General features: G+C 45.9%; 1 protein-coding gene and 1 non-coding gene across 2 annotated transcripts; one reads left to right on the top strand and one right to left on the bottom strand.

Annotated features, from left to right (window-relative positions):
- On the bottom strand, positions 1-83 carry TRNAS-UGA. Its single transcript has one exon. It is a non-coding gene; the product is annotated as a tRNA-Ser (tRNA).
- Positions 84-4643: 4560 nt separating this feature from the next.
- Positions 4644-19328, top strand: LOC122166568 (myeloperoxidase-like). Its single transcript, XM_042830414.1, has 13 exons — positions 4644-4707; positions 7770-7863; positions 8412-8587; positions 10502-10625; positions 11687-11816; positions 12677-12877; positions 12959-13274; positions 13970-14130; positions 14287-14539; positions 15713-15883; positions 16989-17226; positions 17655-17869; positions 19177-19328. The coding sequence occupies exons 1-13, from the start codon at positions 4644-4646 to the stop codon at positions 19326-19328; spliced, it is 2295 nt and encodes a 764-aa protein (XP_042686348.1).
- Positions 19329-19645: the final 317 nt, after the last annotated feature.

Genomic DNA, 19645 nt, shown 5'->3' with positions numbered 1-19645 from the left:
CGCTGTGAGCAGGATTTGAACCTGCGCAGGGAAAACCCCATTGGATTTCAAGTCCAACACCTTCACCACTCGGCCATCACAGCTGATGCACAAAGGTCCAGGAGGGGGGTGCCCTGGGCTGTCACCTGGCCCCAGGGGACATCAGACCCTCTCCTGACTCAGGTCCCCGCTGCGGTGACAAGGGAGAGGCCCCAGGCACACACCAACACTCAGCAATGGCCAAACATTGGTGTGTGATGGACACTGCATGGGCTGAGAGCAGGGCATGGGAGGGCTCACATGGTGTCAAATAATGGCGTGCACTTTGATACGTTGGCTGAACACAGACCTGTGAATGGAAAAAATGTGCCTCCTTTTTTATGGTGTCAGTCCATGACATCAGAGGTGGATGCTGGTGGTACAGCAGTAGGGGTTGAACCTGCTCACCAGTGCCCCATTTTGTGCTGCTGCTGTGTGACAGCTGGCAGCAGAGGGGCAGTCTGACAGAACGGTGTCTGACACAGAAGGGTGGATGGAGCAAAGTGTGTCATTGAACTCCTCTGTGCAGAAACAGTGGCACCCACTGACATTCACTGATGCTCGTTGGATGCTGATGAGACCAACCAGCTCATGTGAGCACAGTGAGGAGTGGGTGGTGTGCTTCAGCAATGACACGAAAGACAAGCCATTTTCCAGATGGCCAAGCAGATTCTAAAGAGCATAGCGTGCAGGCTTTTGCTCACTGCTGGTGAAATGTGTAGCTAATGGTGGTGGCTATGTTGAAAATAGTGTTTTGTGGCTGGGAATTAGGTCTACCAGTGTTACTGTGCTCATTGTATTAGTTGTAGTTTCCACAGAGATAAATTGGAGGATTTGGAATAACCTACATATATGCAGTCCAGGACACCTCCTCTTCACTCAGTATGGTCCGTGCAAGCCAAAGGATTGGACATCCATGAGCTAAAGTAAGACACAAGAGAGAAAAGTCTTCAGATCTGGAAACATGTCCTGATGGGCGCAGTTAGTAAAGATGAGGTCTGTGTGTTCTTTTACACTCTTTGAGCATGAAGTTCATTTCGTATCCAAAAAACTTTGCTGGAGAGAGGCTTCATTTCAGGGTGGGGGTTCAAATACCTTCAGGTGACAAATGCAGGAACCTGAACACACAGACACATAGTGGTGCCCGTTGTGTGTGTAGAAAGGATATGGGGACTCCAGATCCCAACAGAGGGACATGGAGAGAACCAGAGCAGCAGCAGCAGATGGGCTTGGAGAGCACTGGTATCCAAACAGAGGAGCTTGCAGGAAATGTCTGAATCACAGAATCATAGAACAGTAGAATCATAGAATGGCCTGGGTTGAAAAGGAGCACAATGCTCATCAGTTCCAACCCCCTGCTGTGTGCAGGTCGCCAACCAGCAGCCCAGGCTGCCCAGAGCCACATCCAGCCTGGCCTTGAATGCCTGCAGGGATGGGGCATCCACAGCCTCCTTGGGTGACATGTAGGTTGTCCGAAGGGGGCGAGAAGGATGGAAGTGTGGTCTGGGCAATATCTGGGTTCAGAGAGATTTCCTCACCTGGCTGTTGCAGCCTGGCTGCACTCAGGCTTTTGTCACACTGCTCAGAATTCCCACAGCACAGCTCAAGAGATTCATTTTTGATGCCTTTTTTCTTATTGTATCTTGTGTCATTGTCAGCGAATACCTGTTTACATTTCAATGGAATATTTACAGACAAAACAATATTGCCTATTAAGAAGAACAGGATGTGCTTGTAGAAAAATACAAGAGGAGAAATGACAGCTCTTCTCGTGTAACAAATGGCATTATTTAATATTACACAACACAGAGAGCCACACAGACACACACACACACAAAAAAAAAAAAAAGGAAGAGAAAAAACCACAACAAAAGCAGCACTCATGAGACAGACTTTGTCTCTTCAGAGAAATGCTCCAACTCTGCTTTTATCTTTCAAGCTACAGAAAACAGCGACAGCTTCTCTCCAGCACTGGCTTTGCTGGGCACAGCTGCTGACTGCAGTCACTGCTCATGGTGCATCCCACTACCTGGCAAAAGGTGAACACGAGCTGTTGTGATCATACCTTGATCCAGTGAGCACCGATAGTCCCAGCAGTACTTCATGTGGTTAAGTGCTGTTGGGGCCATGGGAAAACGGGAAGGACAAGCTCTAGAAAAGAAGCGTTGCTCCTATGGAAGGGTTGTGTTGGCTGCTGGGCAGGACTCGTTTGGGCCATTCAGGTTGAGATCTTTCCATGGATGGGTGTGCAGGAGCCAAGGGAACCGTCACAGGTAGGAGAGCTGTAGTACCCCCACATCCCACAGACACTTGGGTTTTAACTTGCTTGATTTCACCCCTCTGGGTTTGGACTCTTATCGCTCAGAGTGCAGCCAGAAGCAGCCTGTCCTGACCTCTTGTGTCCATAAAAGCTTTTCCAGATAGCTGGACCTCTGCAGGACCTGTGCAGAGTATCCCCATCACTGGCTTTACCCTCAACGATCCAGTGGCCAATTCTCAGTGCCACATTTGGCTTTGAGCACTAGATGCCCTTCTCCAAAGAGATTTAAGGTTATTTTTTAGCACTGCAACCTTTATATTCACAAATATATAATTTTTCTATTCAGATATTAGGAAAAGCTTCTTCTCAGAAAGAGCAGTGCTGCAGTGACAGAGCTGCACAGGGAGCGCTGGGGTCACTGTCCGTGGAGGAGTTGCGGAGCTGTGCAGATGTGGCACTGGGGGACGTGGGCAGTGGGCATGGTGGGGTGGGTTGAGGTTCACTGGATGATAGCAGAGGTCTTCTCCATCTTGAATAATTCTATGCTTCACTGAAAGCTGGACAAACGGTTTTTGATTAAATGTCACTTCTGAACCACTGGGAACTTTCCCTCCTCTGCTTAAGTAAGAATTTCTGTGCCAGCAGCCGAACACTTGTTACCTGTTCTGTTTTATCCTGCTCACTCTCTTCCTCTATAAGCTCTGCTGTGCTTCTCTTGGATCTGAGGTTTTCTGCACCAGTGGTTTGGTTTCCTCGATGCCACAATGCCCTTCACAAGGTCAGGCTTCGATGGGCTCTTGGCTGTAAGTAGTAGGTAAATAAATTCACTGTTTGAAATGCAGGAACAATCAGTCTTTGGCACGTGAAGAACAAAGCTTAGGTATGAATTTGTACCTGAATTGAGTTCTTAACCTGAGTTAAGTTTGTTAACCTTCAGGAATGGTGGTTCACTTGGAGTTTATGTATATTGGAGTTTACAAATTGAAAATATTTTAATACATAATATGTATTTTAACATATAAACGTGTCTCTGCAATAAAAATGGGTGCCGAAAGGGCTTGCAAGAAAATCAGAGGCGTACCAAACAGGGGAAAAGAGAGACCTGGGAGCAACTTTGCAGTGTCTACAGTGGGGCTGTAAGATAGAAGAGGACAAACTCTTTATCAGGGTCTGTTGTGACAGGATAAGGGGAATGGCTTCCAATTAAAATGGGGGAGATTTAAATTGGGTGCAAGGAAGAAGATTTGTACAATAGGGGCAGTGGGGGACTGGCTGAGGCAATGATGCCCCATCCCTGCAGACAGCCAAAGTCTGGCTGAGGGCTCTGAGCACTGATGGAGCTGTGGGTGTCCTTGTACCTGCAGGGAGTGGGACCTGATGGCCTTTAAAGGTCCCTTCTATCCCAAGTGATTCCATGATTCTATGTTCTTTTTTGCTTTTAAGACAGGAACTAAAGAATACAAGATTTTTCTTTTTGCATCTGTGGGTTACTTAACTACAAAGATTGGGTTGTTTTCAAGAGTCCAAAAGAGAAGAACTCTGAAACTATTCACTCAGAACAGAGAGGAGAACTGACAGAGGACCTCTTGTGATTGAGATAGGCTAACTAATCAATAACTAATGCTCCAGTTCCCCATACATCCTGAATGCTCTGCTGAATGGACAGAAATTGGCAGGCTATCCAGTTTCCTCTTGAAGCTCAACAGATGGCATCAGAACACTGCAATGCCTAGATGGGGGTGGGCAGCTGAAAGCCCTGGGTAACAGAGGTGGACCTGGGCTGTGATGCAGGACACGTCCAGTGTCACACCTGCAGCACAAAGGACAGGTGACTCAGCCACATTCTGCATCTAAAATGAAATTTTAGAGGAGGAAAAAGGGTTTTGCGCTTTCAGTTCCTGCAAACCTAACCTTCACCAGTGTATACATGTGTTTGATTTAACATAATGTATGTTTGTTTGCAGTTTTCTTCCTTATATTTTTATTTATTTTGGCTTTGTAAGGTCTGTGTAAATATTTGAAGAGTAGGAAGGATTGGGTTCTTAATCTTGTGGGATTTACTTAGTTGATCATCCATGACAAGTTCCTCTTGAGTGTCGTCTCCTTACAATAGCTGATCTCCATAATGACAATAAATAACAGTGATGAAGTGGGGAAGGGTTTATTCTGGACAGTAACTGATTTCTGATCAAACAGAACAGCATTAATTCCTGGTACAGAATGAAGGACACTGTGCAGGGCTGATCTGGACTGACTCTCTTCAGAAGGAGGAACTGGAAATTCTGTCAGTGCTTGGATGCACTTCTGGCAGTGCTGACAAAGTGTCTGATTATTTAACTGCCAGTGTGATGAGCAAGGGTCAGCAATGACTGCTCAAGAAACTGTGCCAAGCCAGTCAGGGCAGGAGGAGAAAGAAGAAGCTGCCGCAGGTGAGTTCCAGTTGACCCTGCTTCCACTTATTCTTGTAAGCAAGTATCAAAAACCTGATCTAGAAGAAAATACATCCTAGTGGATGTAGAACTACCTAAATATCCTGTTATTCAGACATGAATCATCCCTGGACTCTCTCAAACACTGCGGAGTCCACTAATGTCTAATCTTGTGTGGATCAGAGCGAGTTGGATACAGTCATAGGAGAGGAAAAGTCAGCAAAGCAGATGTGTGGTGCTGTTTGCCACAGAGGCGGTGGGTGCCCCATCCTCAGAGACACCCAAGGTCAGGGAAAGTGGCTCTGAGCCCTGATCAGCTGGAGGTGTTGGGATAGATGGCCTTTAGGGTCCATTCCAACTCAAACAGTTTGATGATTTTGTGATTCTATGATTCTAAGATTCTCCTCCAACTTCTGTCAGCAGTTTGTAGTTCTGGAATACCTGCCCATATACCATATACCATGGTGTCATGGTGCTTAACACATTTTGGAATGTTATTGCTCCTGTTAATGTGCCTGACCAGTCTCTGGACTAATCCTTTTCTCAAAGGTTTCACAGTTATTTGAAAATTGCTTTACTTTTGTCTACTTCAGACCCTGTATTTGGCAATTCCATTTTATGGCTTTAGGCTTTTTACCATCCCAAATTTTTGGCCCCTTGATCTATTGGCAGGCAGAGTTTATTACTCCACAGTAACACTATTCTATCTGATCTTCTCTCTTCTATCTGATCTTGAGCTGATATTATCAAGAGATTAAAGATGAATGCAGTATAAAAATACTGTCTGATGTCGGTTCTTTCTTGCCTTTCATAATATTTATTTCCAATGGTAATCTTTTGGTCAAGTCAGATGAGTTTGCAGTTGTTCCTCATTCCCCAGTAGAATGCAGAGATGATCCACAGTGCAGCAGAAGTAAGGATTTCACATCCCCCAATGGTTTGGACAGCCTGAAGGTGCTGCTCCTCCACTGAAGAAGAGAAGAGTGTGGGTAGATAGCTGGAGGAAGAGCAGGGACAGGAATGTACCCCTCTTTTTAGCACTGGGCTTTGCTTTCAGCTCTTCATGGCTGATAAGGGGTGTTAAAGTGCATGCAAACTCTAAGTCAGTACTTAATCTCTCTTCTGGTAAATTGATGGGCTTCTCTAAGGGATGTTTGGTTACTTAAACTGAACTCAAACCACAGTTCTCTTTTGTGTGGCAGTGATACCAGGCACAAGGACACGTGTAGCACTTTTTTCCCGTTGCAGTCATCAGCTCTGTCTTTTGGAACAATCTTGACTGCTGTTCAAAGAGGTAAATTCCTGCTCACCTTCCTGTCTGCCCACGGAAGCGCAGCCCTGCCTCCCCCTGCTCCATCTTGTTCTGTGCAACTGCTCTGTTCTTTGTCCAGTCTTTGCCACCCACAAGGAGCAGCACTGATTTTATTCTCATTTCCAAATCACTGGTGATCTGACTCCTTTTAACTCCCACCGCCACCGTTTACTTTCATAAAATTCAGACTGTCCCTTTCACCTAGTAGAAAAGAGCTGTGTGCCTTTATTCTTTTTAACTGGTTTGCCAAAAAGTAAGACAACATTTACAAAAAAAGGATAGAGAAGTGTGCAACTTTCTCAATTCAGCCAGTAGACATTTCCTTTTGGCTCAACTTGTTCCCAAGTTCTCCCCATTTGGCCACTCCCAGGTCAGACCCAGCTGATTCCTGCCCTGCTGCAGATGCTATATAAGACTGGCTGCTTTCCTAGTCTCACCAGTTCTGCAGAGATGGCAGGTAAGATGAGTGCTTTTTATTCCTATATCCGTAGTTAGCCCTTTGGATGTTACTGCTACTGGTATTGATGCATTCCTTGGCTGAGCACAAGGAGATGAGAGGATTGAGTAGGGCATGAAGAAACCATTATTTATTCTCAATTCCTTCCCCCAGCGTAGCTGAAATGCACTTATTTTGAGAAGTGGGAAAAGAGAGCTCTCCTCCCTCCCCATTGCAGCAAGTTCATTAATTCTTCCTTATTTTGCCTGTTTTTCCTGTTTTAAACAGTTAAAATGTTGACAAAATGACTTTTATGTATATATATACATATGTATAACTGCAATCTTTTAGTTAAGTGTCTCCTTTCAGGGGAGCCACCTGCCATTGTATGTACACTATGTATCTCCCCACATACGTGCTGGAGGACCTGTGCTAGCACATCAGTCAATCTCTTCTGATGCTTCAGAGAATCCCTGCACATTCCCTTAGAGTGAGCTGAGAATGATGTTGTGTTTCCCTCTAGGTATAAAACTGAGAATGGCTCTCCTAGGATCCCTCATCACATTCTGCTCAGTTGGGGCATCAGACTCCTCATTAAACAGTAATTTTCTGTTTCTCTCTCTGTTGCTCTTCTGCTTGAAGAGGTGTGGCGTTGGGTGGGGGATTCGAGTCCAAGTCAGTCTGATTATTACCTAGTTACAGTTTCAATATAGAATTGTAGAATCTTAAAGTTGAAAAAGACCTCTAAGATCACCACGTCCAACCCCAACCCATCCCATCGAGCCCACTGACCACGTCCCTCAGTGACACATCTCCACAGTTCTCAAACACCTCCAGGGAAAATGACTTGAATGTGTTTGAAATATATCCAATATATCTGAAATTTACCCACTAGCGGTGGTCAGTGCCTAAGAGAATTATCTATGTTAGGTCTCTTGAGGACATGAGTATCTTTTTATGGCAGGAAGATTGGTCACAGCCCATATATCAGGTTTCCTCTATGCACGTCCCAAGTGAATATCCCTCTACAGAGAAGAATACCTTGAATAAGAAAGACGAAAGTTAACTCCCTAAAACCTCTCAAAGTCAAGAGAGTCAAGTTTGACTTGGATAAAAAGCTATAATTTGGTGGTCATCTACAGTCCCATGATTTTCAGAACCTCAGCAGTGGGGTGAGGTAGATGAGCAAGAGGAACACGGATAAAGGTATTAATGTAACACCAGAATACAGTGGGAAAGTGACGCAGTGGGACGCAGAGCTCCTTGTGCACATTCAGCGTATCTCAGCTTGTTTATTTCCCCCTTTTTGAGTAGAGGGCTCAGAAGTGCTGTCGGACTCGCTCCTCCTGAGCAGCGTTAGTGAAGCCAAGCAGCAGGTGGACGCGGCGTATTCACGTGCTCGGAAGTGGTGAGTCCTTTTTTGCACGAAAGCTCCAATGTTATGAGGCAGTAAGAGAGAACCTACGAGGGCCGCTCCGAAAGTACTGCCTCCTGTTTTACGATGTTGGCCCACGATGTCAGAGGTGGATGCTGGTGGTGTGGCAGTGCAGGTTGACCTCTGGGGGAGGGTCTCTCTCTACGAATGAACAGGAACAGAAGCAACATATCCAAGATTGTCTCTGCTCATAGAATATATACTGTGACATCCTAAATGTAACATCTTATTCCGTCACTGAAAAACTCAGTTTACCACCAATTTTTATAGCTTTTCACGTAGATTAATAGGTCTTATTCTGACAAGGATATAAAGCAAACCCGAAAGGAGTCACAATGACTCATTTCCCAAAATTTTACTGAGAGAGGGAGATGTGCAAATCTGAGGAGCAGTCAGGTTGTTACAGAAGAGCACAGCGTGCCTGGGGACCTGCTAGTTCCATCACATCTAAGTACACCAGCCCCAGAGGGCAGAGGAGGTGTTTACAGAGTAGGCAGCCCACAAAGCTCTGTTCTGTTTAGCTTACAGCAAAAACTAGGGGATGAGTTTGCCAGCCCAGTGGATTTCCTGAAGCACTTAAAGGATCCAGTAGGAAGAACCAGATCTGCAGTCCGTGCTGCCGACTACTTGGAAACTACTTTGAAGCTCCTCAAAAGAAAGCTGCGGCAGTCAGGGAGGATGAGATTCAACATTACAGGTAATGTGTTGTGGACCAAAATATCTTGCCAGCAAAGGAAAAGCTACCACAGCATGTGTGTCGAAGAGCAGCTCTGCATTGACCCAGATTGCTGATTACAGAGCCCTGCCATGATCCTGATAACTGGGGAAACCCTTCCCCAGGCTGCCAGCTGGTGTCAACCTGCCTGAAGGGTGCTGGGTGTGCAGGGGCTGAAAGATGCTCAGAGGCAGACCTGGACCACCTGGTGTTTCAGTCATCAGCTGTGGCACTGCGTATCTCTGTTCCTGTCTTTGATGATAATATCAAGAGAGTGTGAGTGGAATAGTAACAGGATTGCTAGAAATCAGTGGGATAAACCTGGGGCATAATGGGCTGAGCACCAGGAGACTGCACTTCCTGAGCTGATCCACTGCCGATAGAAGTGTTTAGGCCTCAACTTAACAGTGAAAATCCAGATGTTATACAGATGTTGTATCTCCACAGTTCTGACCCAACTCACAGCTAGCATGTCTCTAAGTGGCCCAGTCCTCCCATGCTAGAGAACAGGAAGGATCCAGAGATTAGCAATTTCTTATCTATCTTGACGGAATGTTTCTGAGATATCAAACTGAGTTCTTCAAATCCTTCCAGAGGTCTGCATGGTACACCCTGCCTTCTTCCCAATGGATTAATTACTAGAACAAAGAAAAGAACTGTCATATAACCTTGCTGATTAGAGCTAAACCCTGCCACAGCTCAGTGGTCTCTCTGGGCTCAGTGCTGTGCTGCAGTGCAGCTCTTCTGTGGATGGGGCTGCATCCACCAAGCTGACGTGGACAATCTGTCAGTGTGAAAGACTTCATTAGGGCTGAGCTCTGTGGTGTCATCTGTCACTTCTAAGGCTCACCATCTATGTCTCACATCTCATCAGACCCTTTTCTTGGGGTAGGGTTTGTCCCAGTTGAAGCTGACTACACACAGAGTAAGTTTTGGGTTGAACAGCAGTTCATTAGAGAGATAAAGTCGCTTGGCTGAAGGTGTTTTAAGCCACATTCTTGGCAGCTGGCTGAGGAGGGCATCACTGAATCACAGGATCATTAAGGTTGGAAAAGTCCTCCCAGATCCCCAAGTCCAACCCCAGCTCACCCCACCATTCCCATAACCTGAGTGCCACATCTCCATGATTCTGGAACACCTCCAGGGACTGTGACCATCAGCTCCCTGGGCAGCTGTGCAAATGCAGTGCATACTGGACTGTCCACAGACTCTGCTTAATAGGGGTGGATTTAGCTACTAGAGCAGTGACTCTGGATGAGCTGATGATATGTGGCACAGAGAGAGACTCAGAGGCAGAAGTTATTCTAGGGAATTCAGGTTCCGAGTATCAGCTGGTTCACAGCATATTTTTGCATATGTGCTCTTATACCAATAAATGCCATGGAACTAATATCTGTAACAAAATTAGGATAAGTGGAGACCTCCATTTGCTAGGGTGAGTCATGACCAGAGTCAGTGTAACTACCCCTAGGATAGTCTCTGGTTAACTCTGTGCACCTAAAGACGGTGCATGAACCTTCTTCATGGATGAGTCATGAAGCTCAGTCTCTGAGCTCACTGAAACTATTGGGCATTTAAGATTTGAGAAGGAGCATTACCTGGAGGGATTCTGTTGCTGACACGCAGTGCAGACCTGCTCTGTGATCCCCACCAAGGCTCTCGTGCTGCTGAGAGGTGAAGTAGACAGATTCTATTAGTGACAGAATGTATTCCACAGCAAGAGCATGTTTTCTCCTGCTTTAAATTGGAGGAAGTGTGAAATAACATTAGATGCTGGTGCAGTGGGTGCTGACATTACTAATAATACAGAAAACTTCAATCATCAGCTGAGAATGCTGAGATGATAAAATACAATTTCTTAAGAGCAGATGTCATTTTGCATCGTTTCTTTCACAGACATATTGGATAGGGAACAGAAGGAGATGATTTCCAAAGAAACTGGCTGTGGCTATCAGATTCGCCCCGTTAAATGCCCAGGGGGTGACATTTTCCGGACCATTACTGGAGAGTGCAACAACAGGTAGGACCTGTGATGTAACTGATGTTTCCTTTCTGCTTCGTACGGGCAGGAAAAAGATCTCATGTCTTGAAAACATCAGATATGAATCCATGGCTTCCATGTGCTGCTTCCCAAGAACTTCTTGGGAGTGGGGGAAGGTGAAAAGTTGAGAAAAGAAAATCTGGGAGCCATGAAATTCAGCCCCTCTCTCCACTTGAGGCCCCAGAATACTGCTTTATCTCTTCTGTGGCACAGCAGTATTAATTAGCCATTGGGAGGCATCACACTTTGAATCTGGTAAGAGTGCTGATGGTTAGATTTCAAACTTCACACGTCTTAGATTGAGTACACAAGCAATATTTTTAAAAGCATGTGTCTCATGGGTGCTGTGAATATCAGTATACCCCACCAAGTATGTCACACTGTGACATGAGAATATTTTTAAAGGCTCTTGCTCAACTTGAAATGCACACCATGAGATAACACAGGTATGTTCAGCAGTTCTCTCACTGTGCATTCATACTTCAGATAAGGTCAGCGGATCATAGCATGACCTGCTGTTAGAGGTCCTTCAGGTTTGAACACCCCACAGTTCAAGAGGGATGTGCAAAAACTGGGTAGGATTCAACAGAGGATTTCCAAGATGGTCGGTGGCCTCAGGTGGACAAAAGCACAGCTCCTCTGATAGTTGGAGATGGCCATACTGTGAGACTGTGAGTTTGTGTGGAGCAGCAGCAGAGACAGAGATGCTACAGAGATAGAAATTCCAAATAAAATTAATACGTCATCAGGAATCTTTTCTTGATGTTAAAAAGTTAATTTTTATCTACAGGAATTATCTCAGTATTGCTTACTTCTCAATGTTTCCTGGCTATCAGCCCTGCTAGTGGAGTGGGCAGACATGGACCAAAGGCTGCCAATCATGAGGGACATGGTCAGTGGGCAATGCTGGTTGCGAGGCTGAGAGTTGGGCTGGATGATCTTAGAGGTCTTTTCAAACCTTAATGGTTCTATGATTTATCTTTACAAGCCTGTTCATTTCTGAAATAATACTGGTGTTGGCTTTTTTTCTGATGTTCCAGAAAGAAACCTCACTTGGGGGTTTCCAACCAGGCATTCGCTCGCTGGCTCCCAGCAGCGTATGAAGATGGAGTGTCTGTTCCCAGAGGAGCAACTGAAGGAAAGCTTTATAATGCATTTCCACTCCCACTGGTGAGAACAGTTATACTTGCCTGGATAACATTACTGATAGAATCATAGACTGGCCTGGGTTGAACTGCACCCATCAGTTTGGAACACCGATAACATCTAGAGTGTGAAATGAATGATCCTTTTCTGTGACCTCAGGTGCAAATAATTTTCTCAAACTGAGGTATGTCTTAAGCTCATGAGACAAAGAAAAAATGATGCAAGTACTTCACTATGGGCAAGGGCATGGGCCAAAGCATGGGCAAGATCAGAGTATTTTCCAAAGTGTGCATCCTGAGGCTGGGTGCAGGCAGCACCATCCTGCACTCAGGTATGCCAGGATTTTTGTACAAAGAGTAAGATGCTGGTGCTCTCATAGACTCATTAAAATTGGAAGGGACCATTAAAGGCCATCTGGCCCAACACCCCTGCAATGCACAGGGACACCCACAGCTCCATCAGTGCTCAGAGCCCCTTCAGCCTGACCTTGGGTGTCTGCATCGCCTCTCTGGGTAACCTGTGCCAGTGCCTCACCTCCCTTACTGCAAATACTTCTTCCTTATGTCCAACCTAAATCTTCCCTCAGCCATCTTCTCTCTTTCTGGGTATATGCACATCCCTCAGGTTGAGCTCAGGCCTGCTTAAGGTGAGGCTTGGCTGGGTGACTACAGAGTTAAGACGGTGCTGCCAAAGGGCTAGAGGCTGCATATCACACCCGTTTAGGTCCAACTGAAGCATAATGTCATTCTATGTAATGCAATAATTAACCCTTAAGGGCTCATTTGAGACCGTCTTATCCATGGTTTCACAATAGGAGTTAGACTGGGAGGTGAATTCCCCTTGGCACGGACAGTCACACGCATCTCAATTTTGATTTTCTGCAGGTTCGAAAAGTGTCCAATGAAATTGCTCATACAGCCAATGAGAACATCACTCAAGATCAAGAGCTTTCTCTTTTCTTCATGCAGTGGGGCCAATGGGTCAACCACGATGTAGACTTGGCCCCTTCCAGTGGCATAGGAGCAAACCCAGAGCTTCACTGTGATGCTGACTGCAGCTTCAGGCCCCCTTGCTTCCCAATTAAGGTACCATGACTTCCGTCCCGGAACAAACAGACACAACCACAAGGCTTTCTCTGAGGCATTACTCATGTTTCTTCCCTTTAGTTCCCCCCCGATGACCCGCGGATGCTGAAATCAAATTCCTGCATGCCATTTATCCAGTCAGCTTCTGTGTGCAGTCCCTGGACGTTCACTCGTGAGCAGATCAATGCTGTCACCTCCTTCATCGATGCCAGCATGGTGTACGGCAGCGAGGAGTCTGTGGCAAAGAGCCTCAGGAACCAGACAAACCAGCTGGGTCTGATGGCTGTGAACCAGAATTTCACTGATGCTGGGTTGGAATTATTGCCCTTTGAGAACAAAACAAAAAGTGTTTGTGTGCTCACAAACAAGAGCATGAACATCCCCTGCTTTAGAGCTGGTAAGGTGCATCTGTACAGCAATTTTGTCTCTTATTGCCTGTGAGAAGAGCCCCTTGGTGCAGGAGGAGAGACTCATTTTTGTACCTTCAGCTGTTGGAGGGACTTCACCATGTCTCTCCCAGTTGCCTCCACCATTTCTGCTGAAAGCACATTCATAGATCTCTCAAAGGTGTTTATAACTTGAGGGAGCTGAGACATATTTTCAAAACCAAACGTTCATACAAAGGAAGATTGCTGAAAGCCTTAAGGTACAAGAGGAAGACAGACAGCAGGTTGTCGTAAAATGAGATATTTACAGCTGCTTCATGAACAAGTGCAATTTAGTCCAAATTGCCCAAATCCCTTTTTCACTGTTCCTGGGGATGATCAAGAAACGTGGAGATATGGCAGTGAGGGACGTAGTGAGCAATATTGGTGGTAGGTGGGTGACTGGGTGGTCTTAGAGGTCTTTTCTGTGTCTTTTCTATGGTTCTCCAATGGTTTTGGCTAAATTATTTGGAGAGGGAGAAAGAAAATTCTTGGTCTGTGCTGGAAATATCTGGCATGACTTGATGACTGCTAGGAAACGTAACCAGAGGCTTAGAAAAACTGCTAGGAAACTTAACCAACAACACTACATATCTGCCCTATCATCAAAATCTGCTGTGGAAATATAAAGCAGTTGACCAGTTTCCTAAAACACTTTCATCTGTAGGTGACAAACGGGTAACGGAGAACTTGGGACTTTCTGCTCTGCACACTGTGTTCCTCCGAGAGCACAATCGCCTGGTGACAAAGCTGGGGAAGTTAAATCCTCACTGGGATGGAGAAAAGCTTTACCAGGAGAGTCGAAACATCATAGCTGCCATGACCCAGGTAGTGACCACTGCTCTTCTTAGAAATTGCTTTTCCTCCTCCAAATGCAGCAAAATTATTCCTTGAAGAACTCATGGAGATTCCAAATTCTCTTTGAATTTGATGTCATTTCTGCTGTAGCTTCTGATTGTTCTACCTTTATGGTATGTTTTTCAGATAATAACATACAGAGATTATATACCACTTCTGCTTGCAGAGGAGACCAGCAGGTGGATTCCCTTGTACAGCGGTTACAACGAGACTGTGGATCCGACGGTGTCAAATGTTTTCTCCCTGGCCTTCCGATTCGGTCACACCTCAGTGCAGCCTTTTGTATCCCGTTTAGATGACAGCTTTCAGCCTATGGGTTCACTTTCCCACGTCCCTCTCCATCTGACATTCTGTGCATCATGGAGAATTATAATGGAAGGTAAGAACTCGGGGCCGCCAGCAGTCCTGATTCGGTCCTGAAGTTGACTCTCCAGCGCAGATATGCTGGTAGGACATGCAAGCATAGACTCACAAAAATTAGCACCATTTATTTAACTGGTTTCACCACTTATAGTGCCATTCATCTTGCAAGCAGACATGTCTCCCCAAGAGGCTCAGTGGTCTCCTAGATGTGGGGTATCAGGGCAGTCCTGTAGAAATGTTTCCAAATGCAGCCCAACAACGCTGGCCCTGCGCTGAACCCAGGTGAAGGAGCCCTGCCAAAAGCTGCATGTTGTAATATTCAAACCACTGAATGCTACCCAGCACCAAATCCAACCATGAGAAGCCATTTCAGATTTTCCATCAGAACATATAATTCTGTACCTTCTTTCACACTGCCAAGTATCACTCAGTAAAAAGAGAGGCCAGTGAGAACAGTTTATATCCTTCTGTAACTGGTAGGGGTTGTCAGAGGGTAACACATCCAATCCAACTGATGGGATAATTGCTTTCTAATGGTGGCCCTCCCTCTTCAAGACTCTAAAGGGAGTTGCAGGATCCAGCTCTTAGACAGTTAATGTCTTCAGGCAAGAATCTTCCCAAGAAAGATGGTTGTCTCTTCCAAAATGAATTATTTTACTACGGAAAATATTCTGACGTATACAAATTCACTAATTTCTGCTGTGTTTTAATGATTCTGTCTTCTTAATGGCTTTGAAAAACATACAAAAAGAGACAAAAACTGATTTCATTTTCACATTTCATGTTCTAAAACACATTTGCTAACTGGTAGGTAATTCTAAACAAAAACAAATTGCAAAACAAAGCATTGGACAGAATCCCATGCATCAGTACTTGCTGGGAACTGACTGCTTGAGGAGCAGCTCTGCAGAAGAGGACTGGGAGGTCCTGGTGGGTAACAAGTGGATGTATGTATGCTGAGGGAACGGGAGAAGTAGGCAGTATAGTTGCTAAGGAGAAGCCTCATCAACTGGGTTTTGCAGATTCGTACATATGTACGTTCATATGTTTAAATGGAAATGTGAGTCTAGGTGAACACACTGCTCAGAGTAGAAAAAACATCTAGCACAGCACCGCTCCATCCGCTGGAAAGGGACCACCAAAGCTGGAACTTGGCAAAAAGTCTCTTTTTGGTTTGCAATGAGTGCAGGTGGCATCGATCCGCTGATACGCGGCATGGTGGTGGATCGTGCGAAACTGATGAAACAGAATCAAATGCTCGTTGAGGAGCTGCAGAACCACCTTTTTGAGCAAACAGAGATCATGGGTCTGGATCTAGCAGCTCTGAACTTGCAGCGGGGAAGAGACCATGGACTTCCAGGTAAGGAGACTCAGGCCCTGCCCTGTGGGCAATGCTCCGTTTCCTTTGCTGGTCATAGCAGCTCTGCGAATGTACGCCGATGGGGAAAAAATGGTACTTTGATTTGAGATGGCAGTCAGATTCAGAGAAGAGCTCTTTATGTTGTAAAGATCTTTCTCTGGGGGATTTACAAAGAGTTTAAGAAGGGCTTGGGAGGCAAATGTGATATTTGGAAAAATTTGTTAGAGATGGGTAGAAGCAATGGTGTACTGCAAAGAAAACAGTGAGAGGTAGAGCAGATACAGCTCCAATCAACCAAGCTCAGTTTTCACATGAGCTCTTCAGATCATATGCTCTTTGCCCACCAAGAGTTGTTCCATGTCTTCAGACAATCCACAGCTCTGAACAGAAGTGGCATGTGCCCTCAGTGGTGATTGGCTCCACATGCTGCAGAGGAATGGGTGTTTTTGGGGTAAACACAACCACGAGGTGCTATTTGCTAGGATTTTAATCCTGGAAATGTTGCCTCCCAAAAATGTAAGAGCAGATCCAGTCATGCTCAGCACCTGGTGGTTTGAATTGGCAGATTATGCTGAACAATGCAGAAGACCCGAAATATTCGTTTAGTGTATGCATTCCTTAAAAGGCACTTAAAAACTAACTCTAACCCCAAACCTCAGCGTATCCCTAAAACTAACCCAGGCCCTAGTGGCAATACTAACCCTAATCCTAAATTCCAACCTTAAACCTAGTGAAAACCCTAACTGTGATCCTAAAACAAACCCATACCCTAAACCATCACCCCAACGCAACCCAGAAACACTAACCCTAACCCAACCAAAACCCTAACCCTGCAGCAAATCACAGCCCTAAACCTAACCCAACGATACCCAAACCGAACCCTAACTGCAACTCTAACCCTTAATCCTAACTCTGACCCTTACACTAAACCTTAACACTGACATAGCATTTGTTGTAACTGTTTCTATCCAGCTATGAATATCTTCCAGAACCTTTAGTACCGTAGGAAGATGCTGCTGAGGGCTGTGGGGTCTGTTTGGCTCTTACTGTAGGCAGACAGGTGGACAGCAGGGGCTCTGAGCAGCTTCTGTCCCTGTTGTTGCAGGTTACAATGCCTGGAGGCGCTTCTGTGGGCTCTCCCAGCCTCAAACAGTGGATGAGCTCTCTGAGGTGCTGGGCAATAGTGAACTGGCCAAGAAGTTCATGGTCCTGTATGGGACACCGGACAATATTGACCTCTGGATTGGGGCAATTGCAGAGCCCTTCATTCCCCGGGGCAGAGTTGGGCCCCTCCTGGCCTGCATCATTGGCACCCAGTTCAGGAACTTGCGTGATGGGGACAGGTAGGTGGCTCTGAGAACATGCCATTCCCACCCCACCTCCCACGTGTCACCGAGTGCTCGCAGCAGGGCTCACGCTTTGGTTTTAGCCTGGGTTGCCGAAGGGCTCTTTCTTAACAGCTGATTTGTAGAGACACACGTGGCTGAGGAATGCCAGCTCCAGCCCAAGGGTGATCTGCACTAGTCTCTGCCTGAGGTGAGATTTGCTCTCAGGGTGCTAAAGGGAAGGATCAGTCCCTGTGTCCCAGTGATAAAGTTAAAGAGGCAGCTGAGCGTGGCAGAATCCAGACTTCTTTCCAAAGAGTAGTGCTTACTGCCTGATGCATGAAGGTGGATCTGAGCAGAGATTCACCTGGGCCAGGTGTCTATTTTGGGAAACAGCCATCACACTTCAAGAATACTGTAAGTTGCTTCTGAAAATATCGTTGCAGGTTCTGGTGGGAGAACCCAGGAGTTTTCACTCCGCAGCAGTTGGAAGAACTGACAAAAATCTCAATGCCAAGAGTGATCTGCGACAACACCCGTATCAAAAAGCTACCCAGGGACATGTTCAGGGCCAGCAGCCCTGGGAACTTTGTTGATTGCCATGAGATTGACGTGCTCGATCTCTCAGCCTGGAAAGATGAGCCTGAGAGGGGCAGCAAAGGTACGTAGGAGATTTCCCTCGTTCGAATGCTCTTCAAGAAAGAATATAAAAGAATTAAGAAAGAAATAAAGGAATCAAGGTCATTGGGGTGATCCTGCCCCCAGGCACACTGTGACCATCCCTTCAGCCCCACTCGTCTGAGTGGGGGTGCTGAGTGATCAGTGCTGTCAGCCTGATCTCCTTGCAGTCCATCCCTTAGAAGGTAACTCTTCTATCAACCAGATGGAAAATCCCAGACAATCCACCCTGTCCAAGTCCCTGTGTCCTTCCCTCAGCAACGTATTCCAAGCCAGGTAATCTATTCCAGCCAGAGTCTTCCTTCACGGCAAAGATGTCCATGAAGAAATCAATCAGGATTACTCAATCCACTTTAATCTTCTACTCTGCCAGACTAAGTCTCTGCTTTCCCCTTGCCTTCCCTAAAGCTTTACAGTCTTTTGAGGAGTATCTAGAGCTATTTTGACAGTGCATGGCCTGACACAACAGTAGTCTAACACACACAGCCATAATTATGATACAGGAGTACATGATACATGAGTGCCTTCATATAAAGAACAGACAACTACATGTCTCCAACTACATGTACTTTGGCATAAGCTCTTCCAGCTGGAAGTGGATGTGAAGAGAACAGAATCTTGCAGAAGACAGAGCAGAAGGAGTTTTTCCTTCTAGCAACCCACATATAGATTATCATGTTGTCGTCCTGCACAGAGCACAGATATCTCCGCGCAGTTCCCATGGTCAGTTTCATTCACAGTATGTGAGAGGGATACCAGTATGTAAGAAAGACACTGGGTGTAGGGGCTGAATTGTGGTGACTGCTTTGGAAACCTAAAGGTGTCACTTCCCTTCCCTCTGAACAGCAGCTTCCTGACTTGTTTATGAACTGCATCTTATGGTCAGTGAGACACGTTGAGCCGCTTCCCGTGACCTTTTTATCACCAGGCTGGGAGGAAGCTGAGTTGCCTTTGCATAACCTGCCAGCAGTGAAATTGCAGGGCACTGAAAACCAACAGCTCAGAGTGAAACTTCCTCAAGCACCATGAGTTTGTCCCGAAAAGCACAATTCCAAAGGGCCTTCAGGTTCCAGGTCACTGGAGGTACTTTTTGACCACAGTGTCCCAGAGGTGAAACAAGACACAGGTGAACCAGGCTATCTGCCATGATGTTCCTATTGGCCTATTGCTATGTTAAGCTATGCAGTGACATGGAAATATGGAGAGAAGTAGATGCCCAACAAACACTTTCTGATGCTCAGTAGCCCTTTTTGCTTCATGGGCAGTTTCTAATCCTGCTCTTGCAACCAGTGCTGGAAACTCCCAATGATGGCACCCCATTGCTTTTTGGAACCTGCTGCCCATATGTCCTGCTGAGCCAACTGCAGCTGATGGAGGCTCTGGCACCTGCTTCCAGAGAGGAGCTCAGGACTGAGTCTACTGCTGTGTTTGCTCTGCTGTGATGGTATTATCCCACGGATGTGTAAAACAGTGCAATCCTTCATGCAGAGCAGAGATGTTTGGCCATCTCTTGCCCTAAAACTTGTCAGGGTTTTACAAGACTGGGTTAGGTGCTCTGTGTTTTTAGGAATGTTAAAGGCACAGCCGTTTTTCTACACCCCGTCATAAAGGGGTGGCAAATCTGGAAGCCAAAGCGCTTGCATGAAACAGGTTTCAAATGTTGTCCTTGATTACAATCTCTTAATTGCAGTTTATTACATGCTGATTTAGCCTTCTAAATCAAATTCCTTATTCTTTGCCGCACTCAGAGTTTAGCAAG

Source organism: Centrocercus urophasianus, unplaced genomic scaffold, assembly GCF_019232065.1.
Source record: "Centrocercus urophasianus isolate 14NV4802_14NV808 unplaced genomic scaffold, USGS_Curo_1.0 seq_33, whole genome shotgun sequence".
NCBI classification, from domain to species: domain Eukaryota; kingdom Metazoa; phylum Chordata; class Aves; order Galliformes; family Phasianidae; genus Centrocercus; species Centrocercus urophasianus.
The sequence above is the reverse complement of the archived record's forward strand: the minus strand, read 5'-3'. Positions and strand labels throughout refer to the sequence as shown.